At 47.3% G+C, this 25,776-nt stretch overlaps 1 protein-coding gene across 1 annotated transcript; it reads left to right on the top strand.

Annotated features, from left to right (window-relative positions):
• The first annotated feature begins 383 nt into the window (after nt 1-383).
• On the top strand, nt 384-18,845 carry LOC117648323 (trypsin delta-like). Its single transcript, XM_034390790.1, has 6 exons — nt 384-536; nt 1,154-1,206; nt 2,531-2,631; nt 10,621-10,897; nt 11,782-11,919; nt 18,625-18,845. Exons 1-6 carry the CDS (start codon nt 494-496, stop codon nt 18,754-18,756), a joined length of 744 nt encoding a protein of 247 aa, XP_034246681.1. The 5' UTR covers nt 384-493; the 3' UTR covers nt 18,757-18,845.
• Nucleotides 18,846-25,776: the final 6,931 nt, after the last annotated feature.

Genomic DNA, 25,776 nt, shown 5'->3' with positions numbered 1-25,776 from the left:
CGTGTACATAGCATGTATGCACTAAGTGCGTGCTTGGCAGGCATGCGCTAGCTAGAGCGTGCTTTCAGGCACGCTCCAGTTAGAGCATACAATGTGGGCGTATTTCGATTTGTTGAGTAGATATTTAATGTGTAAATAGAATTATTGCAGTAATCCAGTATAGTTGTACTGGAGTACAACCGTTTTCATATTATTAACGTTGTTTTTATGATCCCTTTTTGCAGGACAGTTTTTTTTTTTTTGTGAACTTCTCTTTTCACGGCAAGGCGTTCGCAGTAGGTCGTCGTCACGATGTTCCCTCACCGCCACGACTCGACAGCACGATACTCGGGCCTTCACGCCGGGTCGGCGTCCAAAATCCAACTAGGCCCCTATCTGCTGCAGCAGAGTCATGACAGTCACGGTCGTTAATATTTCCTTCATACGAGCCTCTGGGTCTGTCGTTATATACGTCCGCTGCAAGTAGCCGTTTCATTGAGCCCCACCAGGCACCATGGCGTTCGTGTACATCGTCCTCGTTCTCACTGCGCTGACAGGTACTCATTCGTATTGGGTCGAGAGTCCAATGATTCTGTGTTCATGTCATCATAACGACTCTCCGTGACTACACATTCACGAGACAAAATTAGATGGGATTAATGACTTCTTATGCACCCACCATTATGTTCGTAATTGGACGCTTAAATTCTTATGGACAAATTCTTGGGACAATATTAGAACTTAGGTGGAAACGTTTTTAGGCATTACCAAATGTCCAAAGAATTGTCCGTGGCTTTTTCGCAATACTAGTATAGTTGTTCACAAATTTGTGTATCGGTAGGACATGTCATTTTGCCACCAGACCTTGTAAAAAAAAGGTCTATGGCTTATGAACGTACTCGTTTCATTTTCTACAGACTTCTTAATGGACCTTCTGGGGACCCTTGTTACGGACATATTTGTCCAAATCTATGAACAATTTAGCGCTTGGATTATATTCAAAACTGCTTCCGCAGTCCCTTTGAGGGGTTGTGATTGAATTTGTCTTCATTTGGTAACGCATTAGAACGTTTCCGCCAAGGACTCGAAATCGTTTGGTAACTTATAACGAAAATGTCTAAAGCTATTTGGTAAGTTCTTAAATTGTCTTGTGATATTTTAAAATTTTTGACAGGGAATGTGGTTGTAGAAGCAGCAGAAACTCCTGCGTCACAGGCTCATTTTATGGTAAGTAAAATGTTGTGTGTCGCCTTGCGAAAATAAGTGACTATCCTCGGGTCGACAGCCATCGGACAGTCACTTAACGGCACACTGTTAAAAAAATTCCATTCGAGAAATATTTGGGGAGGGAACATTTCGTGAAGTTACAAGGTTTCCTTCATTAAAATAAGAAAGAATTCCTTGAAGTATGAGCTGCTTCGTAGTCTTGCGAATAGAGCATTCTAGTCGTCGCCGATCGAAGAACTAACAGAAGAACAAAACCGGAAGCCGGGAAGAAACGGAGTAGGTATCAAACCCGGTTCCAACGAGAAATGTCGACAAATATTTTTATTTCCTGAAGGAGATACGCCACAGAAATAGTCCACTCATAGAAGTCTGGGAGGTTAAGTTCCTGAGGCCAGTTCCAGCTTTAGCTTTGCTCTTCTTCTTGTTCTTCGATCTTCGATCGGCGACGACTTGAACACTCCATTGCGTCGTGAACCTATGAAATGATGTGGTAAATTGACGGATTATCGCGTCATTGCGTCTTATGAGAAAAGTCACGCCAAACACCGGCAGGACCGGAAATTCACACCAAAATTTGGCGTAAATTTCTGAGTCACGCAGATTTTTGAATGACTTTTCTGTCATGCCGTTTTTTGGCGTGGCACTTAAGTCACGCCCCTGCAGCGGCACGAAGTCACGCCGATAGGTTTTCAGCGAAGGCAAAAACTTACACGAATTTGCCAGACCAACGTCTTGGCCAGTCCAATCGTACACTGTGGCTAAAAGGTACGGAGAATTAGAATTTTCCGTACCATTTTAGCACAGTGTAAACTGCAAAAAAAATTCTCAGTCGGTCGACCCCCTTTTTTTTAACATCCTGATCCTGCCATTGGCAGGATTGTAGAAGCGGCTGGTAACGTCAGGACCAGGTGTATCTGTTACCCCGATTCGAAAAATACCCTTGCACGCCGTGCCAGCTGAAACCCTCCTTCCGCTCACGTGAACAGATGCACCTGCAGCAGTCCTCTTAATTTAGGAAAAGAAGGGCGGGCCAGAAAGGTATGATTATGTTCTCGGTAGACTTTTGGAGACACTCATGGGTCATACTCTTTGAAGGTACCCAAGCATATATCTTTAAACGGTGTCGGCCAAAACAAAATGTTCTGTACCGTAAAATTCGTTCCCTAATCGGCAAAACCGTTATGGTCTGTCACGTGATAGCTTCAAGTTGGAGATTTGAAAAAAAAAATCATTTTTCCACATTTGACATACCGAATATGCCCCATTTCCAAACTGGCCTACGACGATTGCAAGTCCGACAGATGGATATAATTTTATTTCTTAGGTTCAAGTCAAAGCTGCAATATCCGGTTCCACCAGCCTTCGTCTTTGCGGCGGTGCCCTGCTGTCCACCACGCATGTTGTCACGGCAGCTGCCTGCGTTCTGTGAGTAACTCAGTTTGAATGGAAGAAAGAACAGAACAGCACCATGGGTGCCGACATGACCTTGCTGAAAAACAAAGTTAACACAAAGCGACTGAAATACGCACTGCTAATTCAAACGTGTGACAGTCCGGTTAGTGTGGGACATTTTGTCCCCATTGGACCAAATATGTTGTAGATCCTCGTGGGACCAAATTTGCTCCACACCTGGATTCTGTTGAAAACCTATGATTTCCTACGGTTCAAGGCCACGACTCTCATGTTTGAAAAGGGAATACTCGTGTCTCACACTTGCAAGTTTGAGAACCCAGTCGAAAATGCCTCGCCCAACAAAGAGCTAGAGAAGCGACACGGGCTCCGCCACGGAGATGGAGCGTTTCGTGTCGCTTCCCTGGCGCTCTAAGCGTTTTGAGCGAACTTCACGCTTCATCTTAAGTGTGGTCCGGCACGACGGGAAGGTTGTTTCTTTATATATTTCCCTGTTCTCAAACCCTCCCTCATATCAAAGAGAGGAGACGCTACTCCATTTTCTGATTTGGACTTAATGAGTTTGTCATACGAGCCAAGCCAAGCCCTGACTCCAGGCAAAAACACGTCTGGTTTTGCCACTAGTCGTCTATCCAAGTTCTCGTTACTTAAAATTTAAAAAAAATCACATTATTACATACACAAAGGAAAAAATTACTTAAACATTTTTACATACCTGTGTGTGATGCAGCTTGCTCAGTTTCTGAGGTAGTAATGATATTATCAACATGCTAGGGGTTTTCTTCAGTTTCTGAAGTTGCAATTTCATTAAGAGCTGAAAAAATCAAACCACTGATAAATCTCGGGAGTGATAACCAGAAAAAAGCGGGCGATTCGCGTTCAGCGGGGTCAAATCAGTTTAAAACCGCCGGTTACCAATTTGTAGCGCGAAACGCCGCTCGCTTCGATTTAGAGAGCGTTTTTCAGAAATGCTTTCCTGTCTAGTTCGTCAGCATCTCGTAGTCCAACCATGAAAGAAGGGCGCCCTGGAGTCCCAGCTTTTTCGGGCCGGGACGCCGCCTGGCCGAGGTTTGCACCACTTTGCGGCTAAACGGCTCATCGCACAACATTTCTGACTTGCTCAGAAGATTCAGGAAGGTTTTTTACGTGCCCCGGCGTCGTTACATTTGGATTTGGTCAACCAGGGACCGAACGCGGCGAGCCTGGAGGGCGGCAGTGTGGCGCGGCCGAGGGTCCGCAGCGGCTGGCTGCCTGATGGCTGGCCGCCGGCTACCCCCACCCTACCGCTACAGGCCAGTAGACACCGATTTCTTGGTTCAAACTTGTGTTAGGTGTGATATTACACGCTTAGACGAAGACAACGTGTCGTTTTCACCGTTATTTCTTTTTAAAAGGCACGAAATATTCACCAAGCGGTAGGGTGGGGGTATAGCTATAGCCGGCGGCCAGGCAGCCAGCCGCTGCGGACCCTCGGCCGCGCCACACTGCCGCCCTTCAGGCTCGCCGCGTTCGGTCCCCGGTTGACCAAATCAAAATGTAACGACGCCGGGGCACGTAAAACCTTCCTGAATCTTCTGAGCTAGTCAGAAATGTTGTGCGATGAGCCGTTTAGCCGCAAAGTGGTGCAAACCTCGGCCAGGCGGCGTCCCGGCCCGAAAAAGCTGGGACTCCAGGGCGTCCTTCTCTCATGGTCCAACAGCATCCCTGCATTGTGGACCATCCTTTAAAGATCTGTACCACTCTGCACTGCAGGGATGTTGGTGCTGCCCACCATGATTCTGTGACTTATCAGCTTTTCTTCATTTCCAAATGTGCCGTGGAACTGTGCACTTAACAGGTTGAAGGCGTTGGGGCCCATTTTCCCCATTTCTAAATTCCAAAAATTTTATTTCCACAGACCGTTTTGCTACTGCAGTATTTCCCCATTTTGCCAATCCATATTTCCCACTGGGAATTTTTCCCGCCAGTGGAATTGACACACAGTTGGCAGTTCTGACTACTATGCCACTGTGCTGATTGTTGTTTGCTGGGGCGCGGTGGGCCATGGCGGCAATGGACGACCGGGCCGAAGTTATTGTATCTCGGCGAGGGGGGAAAAAGTTGCTATACAAGGGGCATATGTACTACCGCAAGGGCGCTAAGAAGGGACGCACGTAATCGAACTGCACGAGGAAAGGCGAGAGCTCAGCGACAGCAGTGACAACCTTCACGTGACGCCTTCACGACCTTAGTAAAACAGATGAGTTCCGAAATCTGGCTAGGACGGTTCCAGAATCTCCTTTCGCCTCGGACAGTTCCAGAAGGAGCAGGGGGACACTGAAACGGTCCTCCTGGAGCTTCGAATGGGAAGAAAAGTAAAGAAGGCTCCCCAGAAGAAGTGGCGCGACCTCCAGGATCGCATCAGGACCGTCGTCTCTGCCTTCGAGACGTAGAGGCAGAGCGGCACGCCGCTGGACTACCTGAGGACTCTGGGCTATCATTTCCAGCTTAAGATCCTTGCTCCTTTCCTTGTCCGATTGCTTTATCCCCCCCAGCCAATAAATCTGGAAACCTTGGTCATTGGGAAAATTTTGTCGGTGGGAAAATTTTATCCGTGGGATAATTAAATATTGGTACGACAGGTTTTGAAAACACCAAAGTGGGCAAAATATTATTGGGAAAATTGTCCAGTGGGAACAAAGGTTTAGGAACTTTGACCGACAACCAAGTGTCCTCGTCCCGCGTCCCTCCTAGGGGAACGTAATGAGTGGACAACCCTATTAGAGTAAACTGAGGGAACACTGCTGACTTCACTGTAAGAAAGAATCCGTACGTCTGTACAGAAAACATGGAGACGAATATGGTATGGAAAAAGGCATGGAGCGTCCGTGCTTGTTCTGTATAAACTCATGTAGTCGGGTACGGAAGAAAAGAACAGATGTTCCTTATACACTAAATGTTTATGTAGAATTTTGTACGTGCCACTTGCACGATTTTGTGCATGCGGGGAATTTGCAGAATATTATGCGTGAAAATGCATAAATTTATGCAAATTTCATGCATGACGGAACACAAGTTTAAAATTATGCATCACCACGTACAAAATTGTACATAAACATTTAGAGTGTAGTAAGGCTGGTACCGTCGGTCGACGCAAATTATTGACCGAACACGTTCCGTACCGTAAACGCGGGTAATTTGGACCACAGTGGGTAATGTGGACCAGCCTCGACATTCTTCTCTGCAATCGGTGCTGCCGCCCAGCGGAGGCCTCGAAAACATTTTCAGGCTCTAACAACCGAACTTGCATGTAGTGGCTCAAATAATGCCAATAAGACGGTGCACCAAGACTCACAGTGAGATATTAGCTCGATTTACAGCAAATTTTAAGAAACGTATTTTTTGGCGTTTTAGGACTTTTAACGATAAACTTTGGAGCCAATTGTAAACCCGCATGACCCTGTATAGCTGAAAAATTCTAGGGGGGGGGGGAGGAGTCCATATTACCCCTCACTAGGGTGTAATACGGACCATTCTTTGCACAGCTGTTACTCTGCAAAGAAGCAGGCTAATAACATGCCGTTTGGGCCAAAACACGCCGGAAGGATGGTAGATAATATATTTAAATTGGCAAGACCGCAGCACCTTTCAGTTTATAGTAATTCTAAAATAACCTCGAAAAGTGGTCCACATTACCCACAACTTCTTTACTTTATATCTCGCAGTGTTTGCTGACATTCTTCAGTACACTGTAAATATGGAGTGCCCAGAAACTGGGTGCCTTTGTCGCCCGCCCCACTTTTTAGGGTGCCAAATGTCGCCCAGTTTCTGGGCACCTTTGGGCACCTCCGTTTTGGACTCCTTACGAACTCGAGAAGAGTCTCATAGTAGGACCTATCTTCTTCTGCCTGGTTTAGTCGGTTCTGAAGCCATATCTCAAGGTCAAGCGATGGAAGTAAAATTATAGGGTTCGATTCCAAGTTCGCCATTAGAAATTTAGAAATGAAAAGCACGGCTTAGGCTGGCTGGGCGGGCTGGTCTGTTTGGCTAGCCTTGTTCCCATGGTAACCTTATGACGGCAGCGGCACACACTGTTAAAAATAGTGCTGTAAATTAACAGCACTTATGCTGTTAAGTTTGATAGCAACACGACTTGTTTTATTACAAGCATGTTGTAGCCCTCGGTGCTGTTTTCTGACAGTTCGATTGTAATAAAACAATACTTCTTTGGTGTCTTCGACGATGTCTTCCCAACATTTGTGTTGATTTCATCGTGCTGTTATTAAACAAGACTTTTGTAAACTGACAACAATATATGTTTTAAGATTGCGAAAGGCTGTTTCTAAACATGAAACCTGTTCAACGACAACACAACTGTTTTGAATCACGATTACATTATTGTTACTTGACAAGGAATTTGTTATGAAACGAAAGTGCTGTTTCTGGATGGGTTTCCCGTTCAGATACAAAACAATACGGTTGTTATTAAACAGCATTACTGTAGGTGATTGTGTTGTAATATTACAGTGGATTTTTAACAGTGCACCCGGTTAGTCATGGATCACGTTTGCCCAGGGCCCGTGCGGCGACATGTTTGGGCGGGTCGGGTGTGCGAAATCGTTGAAACAGCCATCAGCCAGCATTTAGCTTCGGCGTCCCGTGTAGGCCGTGCCGTTCCGTGTCGTGTCCGCTGGGCCGGTGCATCCTAGGGCAGTGGTTCCCAACCCCGGGGTCGCGACCCCAAACTGGACTGCAGGGGCGCAACACAACAATTCTGACTCTCAAAGATAAAATTATTGGGTTCCAAGGGAAGGTACCAGAAAGGTAAAAGGCAACAATATTGAAATGTTTCCTACCCTGCATGAAGTGCTGGACGAGGATGAAGGTGGTTTTGACACTCTTGACATAAAACAACAAATAGTTGAACACCCGGGTTAGGGTGTTTCAAAAAAATTTGATTTTTGAAAGGAGTCGGTTTTTAGGTTCATCTAGGTCCCAAATGACCTCACACCAAGTTTGAACGAAATCGGTTGACATTTACCCGGTGCACAGCGCGAGAAAACTATAGGTCTCGCTTGGGAGGTCCCCCACCTCCCCGCGTCTTTCCGCCGCGACTGTGGCGCCATCTGAGATCCGAACTCTCTGAAATTTGGTGGCGATGTTCCTTGGGGCTTCCCCTATCGGCCTGCGTGGTTCGGGCTCAGACTCTGCCTCACGTGACTGAGCGACAGGGCCTAAAGTGCATCAAATTGTTTTTTGAGGGGGACGGGGGGAAGGAGGTGGGTGGTGTGCAATTGGCATGTGGGTCCCTTCAACCGGTGCGCCAGCTAGAGATATACCTAGTCTGAACACTTAGCCGTTCACCAATTCACAGTAAAAACAAGGGAAATATGGAAAACATGCGGGGACGCGCCTGGAAGTAGGCAAACCACGGTACTTGTCACCGACATTGCGTACCTCCCAGGCGCGTCCCAGCATGTTTTCCATATTTTCCCTGTTTTTACTGTGACTTTGTGAACCGCTTAGTGTTCAGACTAGGTATATCTCTAGCTGGCGCACCGGTTGAAGGGACCCACATGCCAATTGCACACCACCCACCTCCTTCCCCCCGTCCCCCTCAAAAAACAATTTGATGCACTTTAGGCCCTGTCGCTCAGTCACGTGAGGCAGAGTCTGAGCCCGAACCACGCAGGCCGATAGGGGAAGCCCCAAGGAACATCGCCACCAAATTTCAGAGAGTTCGGATCTCAGATGGCGCCACAGTCGCGGCGGAAAGACGCGGGGAGGTGGGGGACCTCCCAAGCGAGACCTATAGTTTCCTCGCGCTGTGCACCGGGTAAATGTCAACCGATTTCGTTCAAACTTGGTGTGAGGTCATTTGGGACCTAGATGAAACTAAAAACCGACTCCTTTCAAAAATCAAATTTTTTTGAAACACCCTAACCCGGGTGCATCTGCCCCACCCTGCCGCGGTGGAGAGTGCGCCCCCCCCCCCCACAATGCCCTTTCCGGCCCGCGCCGGCTTCACTAAGTCACTCACGCACGCATGGCCCCGCCCCAACCATCTCAAGAGTAAAATCAAGCTGACACCTTCATTGCAATTGCAGCTTTAGCTTTAACAACGGTATCATCTGCTAAGAAATTTGCCCTAGACTTTGGTCGACCCAGCAGCCAAAGGTCTTCATTCTTGCGCCCGTTAAGGCGATTGCCCCCCTAAATTTAAGTTAACGGATTAGGCTCAAATTTGGAACACATGTTGGGAACACAGTTATGATGCCCCTCTCAAATTTTTATGACGCTAGTTCAAATTTGAACAAAGTTATTGAACCCTGAAATGTCCAAACTTCGTGCAGCTCACCCGTCAAAAGTACGATACGTGGATCAAAACCAATTACATATTCGTGCAGTAAAAATGAGCGCCTATTCAGTGTGACCCCTCCGAGGTTCGTGCCTACACTCCTTGTAGTCCAAATAGGTGGTCAAAGTTGGGCCAAAATTGGTTCAAAGTTGTACTCCAGATTTGAGAGACATGATCTCGGAATTTCATTCCCCAAGGGGTCACACTGAATGCGCACGTCTTTCCCCTACACAAATCTACCTTCAGATTTGTTCTATCATTGATACTTTTTGAGGGTGAGTTGCACAAGTAAAGCACTGTTTTTCCCCCCCTTCAACCCATTTTGAAGTTGGCGGTCGTTTGGCGGGGCTCTGGACAGTGGCGCGGTGGCAGGTATCCGAACTCGGTGCAGGCCGGCCGGTGCGGCGCGACACATTTATGACAGACAGCTCGCCTGCAGCCGGGCATTGTCTTCGCCGCCTTCCCCCTCCCCCTCTCCCCCCGCGGTAAGCCGGAGCTGCAGACGCTGACCTGGAGCGCGCCGGCTGAGGTGCCGGGCCTGCTCGGACTCCGATCCAGCCAGTCCACCAACGAGTCCCTCGCGACTTGAACGCGTCGCGCTGGCCACAATTTGGCGAGAAGGACGACGCGAAGGGAAAGGGGTGACACGTTTCATCCTCAGAGTCTGATAAGAGGAGCTGAAGGCCGTAGAAGAAATTTTATCCCCGATTTCAAATCGATGTTGAACTGGTGTCAAAATGATCGTAAAAGAAAAAGGAAATTGTTGGTACCCAACCGCCACCACTCAGTTGCAACATTCAAATTTTAAATTTGGAAACTGGAGCGCATCGGACTCCACAGTGAGCCGCGCGCCTCGCCAGTCGGCCACTGCTTCCCCCTCCATGCCCCGCCTCGGCCGTCTCGCTTGCACTGCGCGGGTGAGACAGAGACGGACAATGACATCTGTTCGAGCGGCCCGGGCTGCACCGGCCGCGCCGCACTGTCGCCGCACTGTCTGGCCATCGACACTGCCAAAACGCACCGCGCTGTCCGTCACCGGCCAGAATGCACGGCAGGTATAGGGATTTCCACCCAGAACTAGGACCCTTTTATTTTTTGGAAGTACCTGACTGTAGTGCCATCTCTCGGGAGAAGGCTACACTACCTGAACGAAAATGGCACGGAGTATTCGCAAAAACGACTCCCCGTCAATACACAAAATAAGTTCCTTTAGCCATCGCCGGAGTCCGGCAGGGGGGCAAGCGCCTTAAAACTGTCCCCACCACCTTGAAAGTCCACCCGCAGCCCCCGCGCTCCCCCCGGCCCTGTGGAGGGGGTAATTGCAACGGTCGCAAGAATCACTTTCGGGACGACTATAGAGGGCCAATGGTTTTATGGCCTTCTCTCATGGTAGAGCATGCACAGGTGTCTACTTCCAGGGTGACTAGTTCCAGGGCCCAGAATCTGGGCACCTTTGGCACCTTAGTCGCTGCTGAGCCATGGGCGAAGGCTGGTTCCTTTATGGTTAGTCCACCCCGAGACTGCGCGACAAAGGTGCCCAGAAACTGGGCGACATTTGCCACCCTAAAAAGTGGGGCGGGCGATAAAGGCGCCTAGTTTCTGGGCACCCTATATTCAGAGTGTATCTGATTCTCCTCGCACCAACGACCGAGATGATGTTCTTGCAGCGACGATGCCTCGACCGTGAAGGTGTACTCTGGCACGGCGACGCTGTGGGCCACCGGCGAGAACGGGACGGAGCACAGCGTGAGTGCGCTGCGCAAGCACCCGTCCTTCAGTAGCACGAACGGCGCCTTAGGCATTTCCTACTACTTCGACGTGGCCGTGTTGCGGCTCGCCACCCCCGTGACCTTGAACGGGCTGGCCAGCAGCATTAGTGTGGCGGGCAGCAGGCCGGCTGTGGGCAGCACCCTCTCGCTGGCCGGCTGGGGCGTGTACTTCTTCGTGAGTAACAAACCCCACCAAACATCACAGCAAAGCAGGTGGTTAGTTTGCTTGCCACAAATTTGGCAAGCCGTTTTCAATGCCAAAATTTGCTTTAGTCGGCAATCTTCATAAGCTTGCCAAATTTTTGCGAGCTGAGGAGTATTTCCGGGCCAAGCTTGTCAAATTTTGGCAAGAAAACTTACCATTAGCTTTGAAGTGCACTGGTGAAAGAAAGGCATTTTCTTCTTACTTTGTTGAGACGAGTCGATGAAGTACTTCGGGGATCGAAAACGGGAGTCAGAAATGCTACATTCTATGAGTAATACACGCAGTGGATGAGCTCCTTCGGAAATGACACATTCTATGAGAAATGTACGCGGCGGCTAAGGTCCAGGCATCGCGTACATTTCTCAAGAATGGGTAGTTTGTGACTTCCACTGGTAAAACAAAGGTATAAACACTCTTTTACGCCTTCCAAGGCGTGAGTGCTAAAGGACTTGTAAGCAAAATTTAAAGGCCCTTCCAAAAGACACTACGATTCACGCCGATCCAGGGGCGTAAGTGGCTAACGCCTTACAAGGGCATAATTTTAACGCTTTTATATTTCATCCGTGTCCGTTCTTGTTATATTCTCCCGTTTTAGAGCATCTCCGAAGTACACTTTTTTAATTATCATTTTGGGAAACCCCCATTTAAAGCTTGCAAGCTTGCAATTCATGAATTGAAAGGCCCCGGTCTGTCCTGGAGTAATTTGTTATTTTCCATTCGGTTTTGAAGCCTGTCGTCACTTCACACTAAATGTTAAGGTGACGGAACACAAGTTTAAAATTTGACATCACCACGTTCAAAGTTGTACATAAACATTTTATAGTGTGTTGAATGTCCACTCATTTCGGCCGCAGGGCAATCCTCCGGAACCCACCGAGACCTCCCGCCTGGAGGTTGACAGCGTGACCGTGATGGCGAGCGACCAGTGCAGCACCAAGGTCCTCACGCCCATCCCAGCGGGACTGATTTGTCTGGCGAAAACCCCCGACATGGTAAGAGACACGATGCGGCAAGACCTGCACCTTTGTGTCAAAGATACGAAAAATGATGGTAATTTTTTTTGCCAAGATTCTTTGCAGCTCTCTTATCAATATTCTTTGTAGGCTCTTACTGTATTTTCCGTAGGACCTGGAGGGCTGTGTTCTCCTGCGGAGAAGACTGTAAGGTCCTATGGAGAATATTGACAAGGAGGGTACGGAGAACCACAAGCTGTCAACAGAATTTTACGCAGCTTTGCTCCACAGTGACTGAAAACAGAAAATTGCAATTGGCAATGATGTCGGTGTGCCTGTATACTTTGGACGTTTCAGGGGCACGTTTTTATTTCAAACGTTGGTCAAATGAACTAAACTCTACTCTGAAATCGATAGGAACTGTCTGTCCACTATGATTCCTAACGCTGTGAACCTAACATACATGTATAGTGTAATGCGTTGAGATATCCCTCCTCACTGGCACAAAGGTACGGAAAATTCTGTTAATGTTTTTCGCTGAGATTCTCCGTAGCCCTTTTATCAATACTCTCCGCAGGCTCTTACAGTATATCCTCCATTGGGCGGTACCATCTTCTCCGTAGGACCTGAAAGGTTTTATAGTCCTGCGGAGAATAATGAAAGGGGGGCTACGGAGAATTACCCAAGGGGGAGATAACTCTCGTCAAATTAGTACAGCGACGGTTACACTACAAGGTAGGTTTACGCCAGACCGCGTCTTGTCGTAACAGGCTTCGCGATGTCTCGCGGCCTGTTCCTCCAATCCGCGCCTGGCGTACCTACCTTGGCCTGCGGCGCTAGCCTGCCTTCGGCAGGCATTGGCTTGTCCATCGTCGGTTACTTCTTACGTGTTGCATGCTGGGGGGCTCCGCCCCCCAGACCCCCCTTAATTCAAGATAGAGTTGCTTCATCTACAGATAACACGATCTTGACCCTTGTCACTTTTTTACTTGACGAAGCTGGGGGGCTCCGCCCCCCAGACCCCCTTTCTTCAAGGCAGAGGTGATCTACCTGCAGAAAACTCGATTTTTCGCCGTTTTTTAGGTGTTTTTCGGCTATAAAAACTGAACCAGTTGAGCTAGGATGGTGAAATTTTGCGTGTGCCGAGCCAAGAACATACCTAATAAGCCTGCAAAATCTCAGCCAGATCGGCCGAGCCGTTCAGGAGGAGTAGTGTACACACACACGCAGACAGACAGACAGACAGGAAAAATTTTTCAACCCCACTGGAGTAACAGGCTTCGCTATCGCTCAGCCAAAAATTTGTACACCAAATATGTGAAATTCATGTAAATTCATCGAAGTTCTTCTAAAAATTCAGTTGTGTTTGCCCAAAATTCATCGTCATTCGAATGAAATCCATTAGATTTTTGAACCGAAATTTACAGTCATTTCCCCTTGGAATTAAAACAAGCTGCTTACAGAATCTGGGTGTGATAAGGTTAAGTATTACTGAATCATTGATTTTCGTCCTAGAAACTCGCGGAACCTAAACATATTGCTCATTTTGGGTGCCGAAGCCGATTAGGCCCGGAAAACGCCGCGATTCCAACTTCCTAATTTCGTCTAAAAAGTTGCGTTTTAGTGGGACTTGGGCGTAGGAAGGTTAGGGGGCGGTATGTTGACGAACAACCGAGCGTCGGCGCCGCGCCCCCAGCGCCATTGGCAGTACCACGTCCGGAGACCATTCAGTGTACACCTGTCAAAACGTCAAATACAGCTCTGCGGCTATCCCCCACTAAAATGACCATGCTTGGTGAAGTGAGGTCCCTTAAGAATGTTTACGCTTTATTTAGTAAACTGAGTCCTAAGGAATGCTTTAGGCAGAGGGCCTTCTTCTTTAACTTATTAGATTCCAGGACCCAAAGAACACTGAACAAAAACAAGGACTTAAAAGGTATTTAGACGCGACGATTGCAATATTGACAAGTGCTTTAATTAAGGCTTGTATTGCTATGTGGCTTCTGTGGTTGTGGGCCTCACACACTAGTGTTAAGGTTGCACGGAACATCACTAATTTAAGGAAAGTGACCATGGTACAGTACTTCTGCTACTTCCGGACAATCTGCTTCTGGAAGCTCCTGACTCCGGCGAACAGCAGACATTAGGTGGTGAGGGCCATACCGTACAAATTGATGAGAGTTTCGTGGCGAAGAGGAAGTAAAGTAGAGGCAAACGAGTGAAAACAACTTGGGTGCTTGGTATATAGATCAGCCAAGGTACCATCCTATACGTTCAAAAGCGTGACAGTGCCACCATGATCCCTGAGATCCGACGTCATCTTAAGCCAGGCACCACTAATTGGACCGACTGCTGGAAGGCGTACACTGTTGGGTCGGAGTTACACTGTGGCAAAAAGGTACGGAAAATTCTGTTAATTTTTTTGCCAGGATTCTCCGTAGCCCTCTTATCAATATTCTCCGTAGGCTCTTACAGTATTCTCCGTAGGGCCGTACAGTATTCTCTGTAAGTCCACACAGTCTTCTCCGTAGGACCTGGAAGACTGTATAGTCCTACGGAGATCACTGTAAGGTCCTACGGAGAATACTGTGCGGTCCTACGGAAAATGCTGTAGGAGCCTACAGAGAATATTGATAAGGGGGCTACGGAGAATTACCACAAGCTGTTTACAGAATTTTCCGTTACTTTTTGCCAGAGTGTAGTGGCCTGACTAAGGAAAAGGGGGCGTCTGGCCTGACTAAGGCGAGGGTCTTAGTCAGGCCAGAGGGCCTGGCCTCGGCTACCTGCACCTTCACGGCGGCGTGGCGGAGCGTGGCGGCATGCCTGGGTGGGGGAACCCCGGCCGGCCGGCAGTGCCCGGCTACAGATTGCTCCAGGATCGCTCTCTCCTCAGCGAGCTTCGTAGCGTAGTGGTACCAACCACTGCCCCCGAACTATAAGCCAAGGTTCGAATCCGATTCCACTGATTCTTTTGCAACGCCGGAGCGAGCCACCGGGACCTGTCAAACCCTCATCAACGGCCGGCTATAATCTGGCCTGACTAACCCCTGAGCCTTAGTCAGGCCACCAACACCTTAGTCAGGACGGGACCCTAACTTGACTTAGTCAGGCCACTAAACCCGACCTTACAGTGTATACAATGGCCTCTCAACACTGTGGCAAAAAGCTACGGAAAATTCTGTAAACAGCTTGTGGGAATTCTCCGTAGCCCCCTTATCAATATTCTCCGTAGGCTCTTACAGTATTTTCCGTAGGACAGCACAGTATTCTCCGTAGGACCTTACAGTGATCTCCGTAGGACTAAACAGTCTTCCAGGTCCTACGGAGAAGACTGTGCGGACTTACAGAGAATACTGTACGGCCCTACGGAGAATACTGTAAGAGCCTACGGAGAATATTGATAAGAGGGCTACGGAGAATCCTGGCAAAAAAATTAACAGAATTTTCCGTACCTTTTTGCCACAGTGAAGGGTTGGCTATAATCTCAAAACTGTGAACCACAGCAAAAATTTTAAGAGCCCCACTGGCGTGTGCACTAACTTAATTGAAGGCCATTGGAACAAACTGAAGAAGCATTGCAGGACCAAAAATGTCATGAACTGCATGCAAGTTTCTCTTCGAATATGTGGATGAGTTTATGTGGATTAAGAGGTTTGGCTCGGATGCTTACTCCAAGTATAACATGATCAAACAAATGAAGGAGAAGCATCCTTGCTAAGAGCTATGTTTACTGATTACAGTATTTACTTTTTTTCCGTATGTTTAATAGAAAGGTGACTCTTAGGGGATAAAGGGTACTCGCACCAGACAATTTGCAATTCGACACTTCCGGTGTCAGACAAGGACTACAGAACAGCTGCGAAAGTGCTGAAGCTTTACTGTCAACAAAGCAAACCTGATTCGTTTAAATACCCTGTTCACAAGTCTTTTTACTGGCCGAAATTTTCATAATTGGCTGAGCGATAGCGAAGCCTGTTACTCCAGTGGGGTTGAAAAACTTTTCCTGTCTGTCTGTCTGTTTGTCTGTGTGTGTACACTACTCCTCCTGAACGGCTTGGCTGATCTGGCTGAGATTTTGCTGGGTTATTAGGTATGTTCTTGGCTCGGCACACGCAAAATTTCACTTTCCTAGCTCAACTGGTTCGGTTTTAATAGCCGAAAAACACCTAAAAAGTGGCGAAAAATCGAGTTTTCTGCAGGTAGATCTCTCCTGTCTTGATGAAAGGGGGTCTTGGGGGTGGAGCCCCCCAACCTGACAAGTTGAAAAGTTACAAGGGTCAAGGTCGTGTAATTTGTAGATGAAGCAACTCTATATAGAGTGAAGGGGGGTCTGGGGGGCGGAGCCCCCCAGCATGCAACAAATCAGAAGTAACTGATGATGGGCAAGCATTGCCTGCCGAAGGCAGGCTAGCGCCACTAGGGTGTTTCAAAAAAATTTGATTTTTGAAAGGAGTCGGTTTTTAGTTTCATCTAGGTCCCAAATGACCTCACACCAAGTTTGAACGAAATCGGTTGACATTTACCCGGTGCACAGCGCGAGGAAACTATAGGTCTCGCTTGGGAGGTCCCCCACCTCCCCGCGTCTTTCCGCCGCGACTGTGGCGCCATCTGAGATCCGAACTCTCTGAAATTTGGTGGCGATGTTCCTTGGGGCTTCCCCTATCGGCCTGCGTGGTTCGGGCTCAGACTCTGCCTCACGTGACTGAGCGACAGGGCCTAAAGTGCATCAAATTGTTTTTTGAGGGGGACGGGGGGAAGGAGGTGGGTGGTGTGCAATTGGCATGTGGGTCCCTTCAACCGGTGCGCCAGCTAGAGATATACCTAGTCTGAACACTTAGCCGTTCACAAATTCACAGTAAAAACAAGGGAAATATGGAAAACATGCGGGGACGCGCCTGGAAGTAGGCAAACCACGGTACTTGTCACCGACATTGCGTACCTCCCAGGCGCGTCCCAGCATGTTTTCCATATTTTCCCTGTTTTTACTGTGACTTTGTGAACCGCTTAGTGTTCAGACTAGGTATATCTCTAGCTGGCGCACCGGTTGAAGGGACCCACATGCCAATTGCACACCACCCACCTCCTTCCCCCCGTCCCCCTCAAAAAACAATTTGATGCACTTTAGGCCCTGTCGCTCAGTCACGTGAGGCAGAGTCTGAGCCCGAACCACGCAGGCCGATAGGGGAAGCCCCAAGGAACATCGCCACCAAATTTCAGAGAGTTCGGATCTCAGATGGCGCCACAGTCGCGGCGGAAAGACGCGGGGAGGTGGGGGACCTCCCAAGCGAGACCTATAGTTTTCTCGCGCTGTGCACCGGGTAAATGTCAACCGATTTCGTTCAAACTTGGTGTGAGGTCATTTGGGACCTAGATGAAACTAAAAACCGACTCCTTTCAAAAATCAAATTTTTTTGAAACACCCTAAGCGCCACAGGCCAAGGTAGGTACGCCAGGCGCGGATTGGAGGAACAGGCCGCGAGACATCGCGAAGCCTGTTACGACAAGACGCGGTCTGGCGTAAACCTACCTTGTATTTCAAAATGGATTTAAAAGTGACAAGTGAAGCACGTGCTCGGTTCTTTAATAGATTGGAGCACTTAACACTCTCAGACTCAGATGTGTACAGTCCCTACAAATCCTGGAATTGCCCTTCCATTGAATGATGAACTGTTCTTGTCCTGGTCTCAGTTGTCTATTTAAGTCCGCAAAGCATCCCAGATACCTATCATAGGCCCAGTACTTCTTTCTAGTAGGAGTTCAATTATTTTGTTGATTTGAGTCTCTGGCTTCCCCCTTTGGTGGAAAAACGCCCCTGGAGCGGACAGGTTACTGCCATTCTGGAAGCAGAATGAAGGTAGTGCAAGTCACTCCAAAATGCACGTCTGTTGTCCACTTTCATCGGTTCCCAATGACGAATATCCCCTTGATTATTCAAAATATCTTTCCACAGCAGGAATGGCATTTTGACAGGTGTACTCGGTGTGGGCCCCTAACCTCCTTACGCCCAAGTCCCACTACAATGCAACTTTTTAGACAAAAGTCGGAAGTTGAAATGGCGTTGTTTACCGGGCCTAATCGGGTTTGGCGCCCAAAATGAGCAATATGTAAAGGTTCCGCGAGTTTCTAAGACTAACCTACTCTGGGCAGATGAGGAACTAAATAAAGGTAGAGTGGCAAAAAATTTTAGGAAACAGGAAAGAGCCATAAAGCTACTGGAATGTGGACGAGGTAGGAAGAAGCAGAGCTTTCGGGGACTTTGTAAGAAATGGGGGGTAATGACAACAATTTCAGTCTGTATAATGCAATCAGCAGTTTATGCCTTCAAATTTCTGAAAAATAACACAAATTAAGATTTACATAAATACAATCCTAGAAAAAAAAAGGACATTCACATGGTACATCTCCATAAAAGATCTCCGGAAGAGTAATGCACAAAAATGTATAATTACTAAAGGAAATAAAAAATTAAAAATCACTGAAGAGTTTTAATAAAAATTAAGAAAATGGCTGTTGGGAGCAGAATACTATGATAGGGAGGAATTTTGGCATTTAAAATGTACATTCGGTGTAATAAGGACTTATTTTAACTCTCTGTTTTACTCTGTGTCCGCAACTTGTTTAATTTTAATGTATGTGTGTTTTGTTTAATTCAAACATGACGATGACCGAAAGGGAACTATACTGTTCTCTGTGAAAATGGTTAAAACAAACAAACAACAAAACTTTTGTCAATGTATGTTGCAGGGTCAGTCAGGCAGCGCGGCGTTCGCGGGCGGCTTGCTGTACGCTCTCATGTCCTGGGGAGGCTCCGTCGCCACCGACCTCACGAATGCAGAAGTCAGCAGCTTCATCGCGACCACCGTAAAATCGTTATGAGCCCGTGCAGTCTGACTCTTTAGCAGATGCTTCCTTTACACTTCATTTCCTTTCCAGAAAATAAACATTACTCAGACTAAACCATATAATCACAGACTTTTAATTAGGTTTTGTAACTTGTAGAAGAGGAATGAGAAATTGCAGAAGTGACTACCGCTAGAACACTGAAATGAAAAATCGGAATTCACAGACTTCTGGTAGTGAAGTACATTTACACAAACCCGTTATTAGTTTTCAGGCTCATCTTGATCAGAACATGAAGTGTTAAAATTCAGACATGGATAGGCCTCAAAAGTCACTCCGACTTGCAGCTGAAAAGTCATACTTTCAGTCTAAAATTTTCGAACGTGTTGCGTGAATTGGTACTGCCGCAATGGTGCGTAAAGCACAGAACCGACTATTCTTAAATGGACTACACTGAAAATCGTTGTGTACTCAGTACACACTGAAGTGCTCTGTGTGTACTCACTCAGTACACACTTAGATGACCTGTGTGTGTACCCAGTACACACTTAAATTTTCAGTGTAGAAGCTTGTTAGGGCTACAACATAGAGTTTAATTTTCCTCCAGGGGGAAGAAGAGAGACAGTGAGAAGCGTGCCTTGATCCGACGGACACCTCCGTAATTCTAAAAACCACGACGTTGTTAGGTCTCCATGAGGCCGAGGCACTCACTCGACCAGGTCATGCGTGGTCGAGACCAAGCCGACAGAGGTCACTTAAATGTGTACTGAGTACACACATAGATTTTCAGTGTGCCTTCTGAGCACATCTGGACAGGAATGAAAAATTTGCTTAAAAAAAAATTCCAGGCCAATCGCATTGCAACACTACAAATCCAAAGGTCAGACTTCTCGCCACTCCAGAGGCAAGACATTAAAGTCTCGCCAAGATTTGGTCAGACCTGAAAGTCTCGCCAAGATTTGGTCAGACCTGAAAGTCTCGCCAAAATTTGGTCAGAATAAAACAAAAAAGTCTCGCCACAAAACGGTCATGGTCATACACAAAAGTCTGACCCCAAAATGGCGAGACTTTTGTGTCTGACCGCTACCTAGAGGCCGTAATGCGCCGGACGGTTACGGCCTAGCACAAAACTCTCGCCATTTTGGGGTCAGACTTCCGTTTTGTGGCGAGACTTTTTTGTCTGACCAAATTTTGGCGAGACTATCAGGTCTGACCAAATCTTGGCGAGACTTTAATGTCTCGCCATATTTTGGCGTGAAGTCTTTCCATCCAAATTGCAGTGAAGGTGTTCCCATTTTCACATTTGGCTATTTTGAAATACACTGATGGACAAAATTAAAGCACCACTTTTTGTTTTCCGAGCCAAATCTGAATGAGCCGGCCGATTTCCGTGAAACTTCGCTCAGTGGTGGTCGAAAGGGTTGTCCACACGTACCCCAAACGGTGGGACCGCGGGTCGCAGGGGGTGGCGTCAAAAGGGCCTAAAGTGCCGCGGGGCAGAAACGGCAGCTGGGATGAAAAAAATGGGTCGCGTACCACACACTTTCAGTGAGGGTATGGGGTCCTGCACCTCAGGATGCGTTCAGAGGGACGTCCTCAAAGCATCCCTGCGAAAAAAATCCGCCACCGAAAGCTTCATCCCCTTAGAATCCACCCCTAGACGTAAGGACGGTCACTTAGGCCCCAGGGTGTGCCCCACTGCTGAGAATGGGCGTCCGTGGCGTCAGGTACTCCGTTTGGTGTCCCCAAGCACCCCCACGAGAGCGCGAGAAATTTGGAACAACCCCCACCCCTTTACGGGGGTGGGGGTAGTTAGGCCCTTCTGGATTATGGTTCAAAGGGGTGGAAAAAGCGGCGGCAAATGTTGAGAAATGATTGATGGGGCACAGTCTACCCCAGACTATCGCACAAACCCGAGTTAAACACAGCGCACGCAGCAGCACCGTCAAAAACCACCCCCCACCCCCTGTTGTGCACTTAGGCCCCACCGACGTGGTCCTGGCGTGCGGCACTGATGCAGCACGGCAGGGGAGGTCTGCAGGCATCACATCGAGTCCATCCCGCCGCATCGCAGCCCTCGGGAACGCCTCTGGGCCCCCAAAATGATGAGGGGTTGAAAAATCAACCCCCAAGTTCGGAGGGGTGCACAGGGTGAACCCGTGGGCGGAAAATTTTGATTCAGGGTGGCAAAGTGACTCGAGACCTTCCACTCAGTGGCTGCAAAGGCCCACACCTTCAACGCGTACTGTAAGGGTTCAAGTCGGCGTTCGCGCAACACCCAACCTTTCTTTCCGTCTCGGGCAGATCCGGCCCGCGCCGTGAAGGTAGGCAACCCATTCGTCAACTTCCAAATTTATTCCTTTGTTTGAGATGAAAAAGAGAGTCTTCAAGCATAAATTGTGATCCAAACTTGATTGATGTTAAAATCTTTGCAGTCCACAACAAAAAAAATGGAATCTGCACGGATTTAGTGGCACTGTGACAGATGGGTTGTCTACCTCCACGGCGCGGGCCGGATCTGCCCGAGACGGAAAGAAAGGTTGGGTGTTGCGCGAACGCCGACTTGAACCCTTACGGTACGCGTTGCAGGTGTGGGCCTTTGCAGCCACTGAGTGGAAGGTCTCGAGTCACTTTGCCACCCTGAATCAAAATTTTCCGCCCACGGGTTCACCCTGTGCACCCCTCCGAACTTGGGGGTTGATTTTTCAACCCCTCATCATTTTGGGGGCCCAGAGGCGTTCCCGAGGGCTGCGATGCGGCGGGATGGACTCGATGTGATGCCTGCAGACCTCCCCTGCCGTGCTGCATCAGTGCCGCACGCCAGGACCACGTCGGTGGGGCCTAAGTGCACAACAGGGGGTGGGGGGTGGTTTTTGACGGTGCTGCTGCGTGCGCTGTGTTTAACTCGGGTTTGTGCGATAGTCTGGGGTAGACTGTGCCCCATCAATCATTTCTCAACATTTGCCGCCGCTTTTTCCACCCCTTTGAACCATAATCCAGAAGGGCCTAACTACCCCCACCCCCGTAAAGGGGTGGGGGTTGTTCCAAATTTCTCGCGCTCTCGTGGGGGTGCTTGGGGACACCAAACGGAGTACCTGACGCCACGGACGCCCATTCTCAGCAGTGGGGCACACCCTGGGGCCTAAGTGACCGTCCTTACGTCTAGGGGTGGATTCTAAGGGGATGAAGCTTTCGGTGGCGGATTTTTTCGCAGGGATGCTTTGAGGACGTCCCTCTGAACGCATCCTGAGGTGCAGGACCCCATACCCTCACCGAAAGTGTGTTGTACGCGCCCCATTTTTTTAACCCAGCGGCCGTTTCTGCCCCGCGGCACTTTAGGCCCTTTTGACGCCACCCCCTGCGACCCGCGGTCCCACCGTTTGGGGTACGTGTGGACAACCCTTTCGACCACCACGGAGCGAAGTTTCACGGAAATCGGCCGGCTCATTCAGATTTGGCTCGGAAAACAAAAAGTGGTGCTTTAATTTTGTCCATCAGTGTACTTGCATAGTCGCAGGTGTGGACCAGTCGTGCTCTAAAGTCGACCCAGCCAAACGTCTCGCTTCTTGGCCGTTGCAAATACCCCCTCCACAGGACCGGGGGGAGCGCGGGGGCTGGTGCGGGAGGACATTCGCGGTGGAGGGGGCAGTTTTAACGGTCGCAAGAAGCGAGACCTTTGGCTGGGTCGACTGTACACTTGTTGGTGTCGGCCGACCACTTCGCGTCCTCCTCATAGAAGCACGCGCAGGACGACACGGCTTCACCCACGTTCGATGACCGTGGAGTGTTTGAGAGCAAGTCTGGGCAGGAAGCAAGCCAAGAGCCGCAATCCTGACCGGACACTCATTCACAACTAGCAAATTTCGGAGGCGTAACTGCCCCCGTGTTGTACAATGGACACTTACAGCAAAGGCCTGGAGTGAAGAACAAGAAGAAGAACAAAAGCCGGAAACAGTTGCCAACTTACGCTTATTTCTTGATGACGAGTGCTTATTCTCAAATCAATAAATCCAATGCATGAGTTCAACCTGCCAAAACCCCCGAAAAAGGCCGATTTCTTGAACTGTTTCCGGTCTACGTCCTTCTTCTTCACTTCAGGCCCCGGTGATATAAGTATCTATTGGGTTAGTCGTGGCCGAGTGAAGAACAAGAAGAATCTCAAAAGACAACTTTTTAACACTTTTACTTTGAATATTTAAGACCCTTTGCTTAATAGAAGTTAGTGAGAATAATTCATCGTAAATACAACATATTTTCAGTGAATATATGGTCAGGTCATCTGACATAAAAGCGCATGTCAAATTACTTTTTAGTGCTTCATCTGACATAACAGCGCAAGTCAAATTACTATTGGTGGTTCATCTAACATAACAGCGCAAGTCAGATTACTTTTGGATTGTCATCTGACATAAAAGCGCATGTCAAATTACTTTTTAGTGCTTCATCAGACTTAACAGCGCAAGTCAAATTACTATTGGTGGTTCATCTGACATAACAGCGCAACAACTTCATCCCACACAAGGGTGCAAGTCAATGGGTATGCATTGAACCAAGCCTTCTGACAGAGGAGCGTAAAGCAGTCATCATCAGACAGAAGGACTCAAGTCAGGGCGTTCATGGTTCATAAGAGCGCATGTCAATCATTATCTGACAAAAAGGTGCAAGTCAGCCAAAATCCATTGACTTGCGCTGTTATGTCAGATTTTCTTGACTGTTCCTAACAGCGCAAGTCAGTCTATCTCCCTTAAAATAGATCCCTCAATGTTCTGGTTTTTTTCTTAGTATTCAGAAGCTTCTAAATAATCATTATGCAAAAAAATATTTTAAAAAAATTGACATGTCTGTGGTAGAGACAAAAAAAAACCGTTTTTCTCAAAACTATTAAAATTGACCTGCGTCCTTATGTCCGATGTCGACTGAATTGGGGAGGGGAAGGGGAGTGATTAGTATCAAGTTCGACGACCCTGGCGGTATCTCCTCACCTTCCTGGGAACAAGCAAGCAGACAACACACCGTGCATAGGCAGAAAAAGGAAACACAAGCTAGAACTGAAAACAACAACTTTGTTATCAAAAATTCTGAAAGCGACATTTTTCCGCTAACTTTGTTAAATTTAGAAAAATGTAGACATCTCAAGTGTTGTTGGAGCTAGGCAACTTTCCTCCTAGGGTTGATATGTCCTACTGGTATCAATTGAACCCACAAAGCTTGAACCGATTTCATGACCCAAGCCCAGATTTCGTTCCACCATGGGCTGGAATTACTCTCTATGGTTCGTTCCGTCTCAAGTTGAGTTGGCCGTTTGGGTTCCATCACCAAACTGAGTTGGAGGCTCAACAATAAGAAATGGCATTCCCTTCAGACACTAAAGACAGGACAGAAGTGGACAAAAATGCGACAGATAGCAGAAGTAAAAGGTGAAAATCGATTAACAATTACGCCAGATCCATATTATTACGTATTATATTTTCTTGGACTTCCCATTAAGAAGCTGTCAAAAGGTGGTGTTTGTAGTACATTTGCAAATTGTATTTATGTTCTTTTTTACTCCCCTCATACTCCATTTGCCTCTGATACTGCATAAAGAGACTGAAATAGCAAGATTGACCTCATCGTACTTTACATTTGGTGAAATTTCATGCGTTTTAGCTAAATCGACAAGTCAAAAGTAGCGCTTTCTGGAACGATTTCCTTAAAATAAAAAACTCCATCCCAAATTTTTATATGTTATTGCCAGGGCCCTTAGGTAGATTTCCATGCATAGAAATGAATTTTGAAAGGTGGGGCAAGGTTTAATATTTCGATTTTAAGGTAAAATTACTAGAAATTCTTCAGCCTCCAGTGCAAATTGAGTGAGGTGGGGTCTATGACCGGAATTGCATTGGTCTATCATAAGACAACTCGTATCAAACAAATCAGGCCTCAAAAATCCCCATTTCGAGAAAAAATTGTTTTTTCAAATTTTCATTGTACTAATTTCACTAAAATTGACCAAAAAACGAAAAGTGCCACAGCTCAGCCAAATGTTAATATTTTTCAACAAAAATTTTTGGGGGGTGGTTTTAGGCATAGACCAATGAATTGACTGTTTGGAGAAAGTTCTGAGGGGATCGGGGTCAAACCCCGTTCAAGTTGACCTGGATTCGCCCAATGTTGTACTATTCACACTTTTTCCTGCACACACTAAATTACTATGTAGGTTTTTCTGCGCGCTAATGCACGAAATTAAACATGCACTTCATAACGTAGGAATTCGTGCGCGAAAATGCACGATTTTTTGCAGACTTGCGCACGAAATCTTGCATCGCCGCGCACAAATTCGTGCGTTAAGAAGTGCATGTTTAATTTCGTGCATTAGCGCGCAGAAAACCTACATAGTAATTGATCCAGGAAGCGGAAGAAGGGGATAACTCAATTTTGGCCATTTTTCAGGAGAAACAAAAAACTGTTAGCAGGGAAAACTAAAACAAAACAAATGAATGTTGCAGATGTTAATAATTTCAAAAAGCATAAGTAAAATTTTGGAAAAAAATCAAAAGTGTAAGGTCACTCCGTAGAGGATTTCTGCGACTTATCACTTTCCGTTGAAATGGAAAACAGAGTCAGCTCACCTTATATTTCCAAAACAAAGTGGAATTTGGAGACAAGTCAAGTGGAACAATAGTCTACATAAAGTGTATGTTACTCTGGTGTATTTTTTGGACTTAGCTCTTTTTTCCAAATTGAAATTTAAAATTAAGGGGGGGTTAAGTTGAGTTGATTCTTTTTACACAAGATTCACAAAAATACAAGTTGAGTTATATCCTTTTGCCAATTTGTCAAACGGACTCATGGGGACTTCTGTTGAGTTATCTCCATTTTCCAATGAAATTTAGACTGTAAAAGAGGTTAAGTTGAGTTATACCCTTTTTCCATGTGGATTTTCTCCTAAACTGCTTGGAATTCAGTCAAATAATTTGGTGTAATGATGGAAACCATTCTAAGGCACAATAATAAAATAAAAACTCAATTTGGGGATAAGTCAAGTTATTCCCTTCTTCCGCTTCCTGGATCAAT

The sequence above is a fragment of the Thrips palmi genome, unplaced genomic scaffold (assembly GCF_012932325.1).
Source record: "Thrips palmi isolate BJ-2018 unplaced genomic scaffold, TpBJ-2018v1 HiC_scaffold_3, whole genome shotgun sequence".
Lineage (NCBI taxonomy): Eukaryota > Metazoa > Arthropoda > Insecta > Thysanoptera > Thripidae > Thrips > Thrips palmi.
This window is presented reverse-complemented; position numbering and strand designations above follow the sequence as displayed.